The sequence below is a fragment of the Gigantopelta aegis genome, chromosome 2 (genome assembly GCF_016097555.1).
Source record: "Gigantopelta aegis isolate Gae_Host chromosome 2, Gae_host_genome, whole genome shotgun sequence".
NCBI classification, from domain to species: domain Eukaryota; kingdom Metazoa; phylum Mollusca; class Gastropoda; order Neomphalida; family Peltospiridae; genus Gigantopelta; species Gigantopelta aegis.
Window position 1 is genome coordinate 35,839,034 of NC_054700.1, and position 1,675 is coordinate 35,840,708.

At 44.2% G+C, this 1,675-nt stretch overlaps 1 protein-coding gene across 1 annotated transcript; it reads right to left on the reverse strand.

Annotated features, from left to right (window-relative positions):
- Window positions 1–358: 358 nt before the first annotated feature.
- On the reverse strand, window positions 359–907 carry LOC121388345. Its single transcript, XM_041519645.1, has one exon. The coding sequence runs from the start codon at window positions 905–907 to the stop codon at window positions 359–361; it is 549 nt and encodes a 182-aa protein (XP_041375579.1).
- Window positions 908–1,675: the final 768 nt, after the last annotated feature.

Consider the following 1,675-nt stretch of genomic DNA (forward strand, 5'->3'; position numbering starts at 1 on the left):
TGAGCCAGTTGCTGGATGTTGACGGAAGGGACGTGATGTGATCGAACTCGCCGCCCTAGTTCATCCCACGCATGCTCAATGGGTGACAAGTCTGGTGAATATGCAGGCCATCCATGTGCTGAACGTTCTGCTGCTGCAGGAAGTCGGTCACCACCCTGGCACGATGAGGTCTTGCGTTGTCGTCCTGGAACCAAGCTCCTGGTCCAATCCGCTGCAGAAGTGGAATTACAAAAGGTTGAACAATCTCGTTGAGATAACGCTGACCAGTCAAATTTCCATTAATGATGTACAGAGGGGTTCTGTGATTCATGGATATGCCCGCCCACACCATTACACTTCCTCCTCCAAATGGTAGATGTTAAACAACGTTAACATCAGCAAATCTTTCTCCTTGACGACGGTAAACACGAACCCGGCCATCATTGAACTGGAGCAAGTACCGTGACTCATCTGTGAATAATGTCTCTGCCCATTGCCCACGGTTCCACCGGATATGACGTCTGCACCAATCAAGGTGAGCCCTTCTGTGACGGGCAAGTAGCTGTAGTCGGACTACAGGACGCCGACACCGCAAAGCTTGGTCTCGCAGACGATTCCTAATGGTCTGGTCAGACACATTGTTGCCTGTAGCAGCTCTGGGTTGATCACGAAGACGCCGTGGGGTCACAAAACGCTGTCGCAACGCCGTTATCATCAGGAAACGGTCTTCTCGTGCTGTTGTTGATCGTGGTCTTCCAGAACGGGAGCGATTCTGAATAGAATTAGTCGTCCTGAACCTCTGCCAGAGTCTACCGATAACACTTTGGCTTACATTTAGACGGCGAGCCACAGATCTTTGAGTGTGTCCATCTTGTAGCCAGCCAATGGCCCTTCCCCTGTCATTCAAACTAAGTTGTCGTCGAACCATCTTCAAATTTAAAGTGATGATAAAAGAAAAATGCTCATCCCTTTTATTGCTAAAATTGGCATGCATTGAATTATACTCATGCTAAGCATGTGCAAATAGTGCACGAGGTGTCACAGTGGGTGTATCGAAGCAGGTTGTTAGTTTAGTCTGACTATGTTTTTGCTTCAAATCCATGAAAAGGAAATCTGGGTTAACTTAAAAAGTTTCTAAAGATAAGGGCAATGATTGCATGCCCCTTAATAATGTGGTGTCTTTAGTCCAAATGACAACACAAAGGTTAATATTCTAACCCTATCTGGCCTAAAAAAAACATACTTCCAAAAATTATCAAAAAGTTCCTTTGACCCGTAACTTCTTTTGAGTAGTATATATTAGGCCTATACTGGACACGTTTAGATGGGGGTGTGGTTGGCCGTACACTGGCATTTACCCCACAAATATAACCGTCGTGTAGATAGCCAGCTCATAGCCACTTCTATGTTAATTGACAAAGATGGCTGCTTCCATTGCCGTCGAATTTATGGAATTATTTTTTGCACGCAATTGCTTTTCATGATGTGTGTACAGTAGTCGACTGTACATGAATGCACAAAGATCCTTGCGAAGTGTGGCATCAGTAAGTACAAAGTTTAGGCAGTCAGCAGTTCAAATAAAAAGAGGAGAAGCCGTCAGAACGATTGCAAACTATTAAAACGGCCCTGCGTGTTATATTATAGATAATGGATTTTGCAAATATAAATATATATAAACTAAATATAAAAGAAAGTG

What these genes read in the sequence shown, in the direction of transcription:
- LOC121388345 (XM_041519645.1), bottom strand. Translation starts at nt 907, where the DNA reads ATGGTTCGACGACAACTTAGTTTGAATGACAGGGGAAGGGCCATTGGC.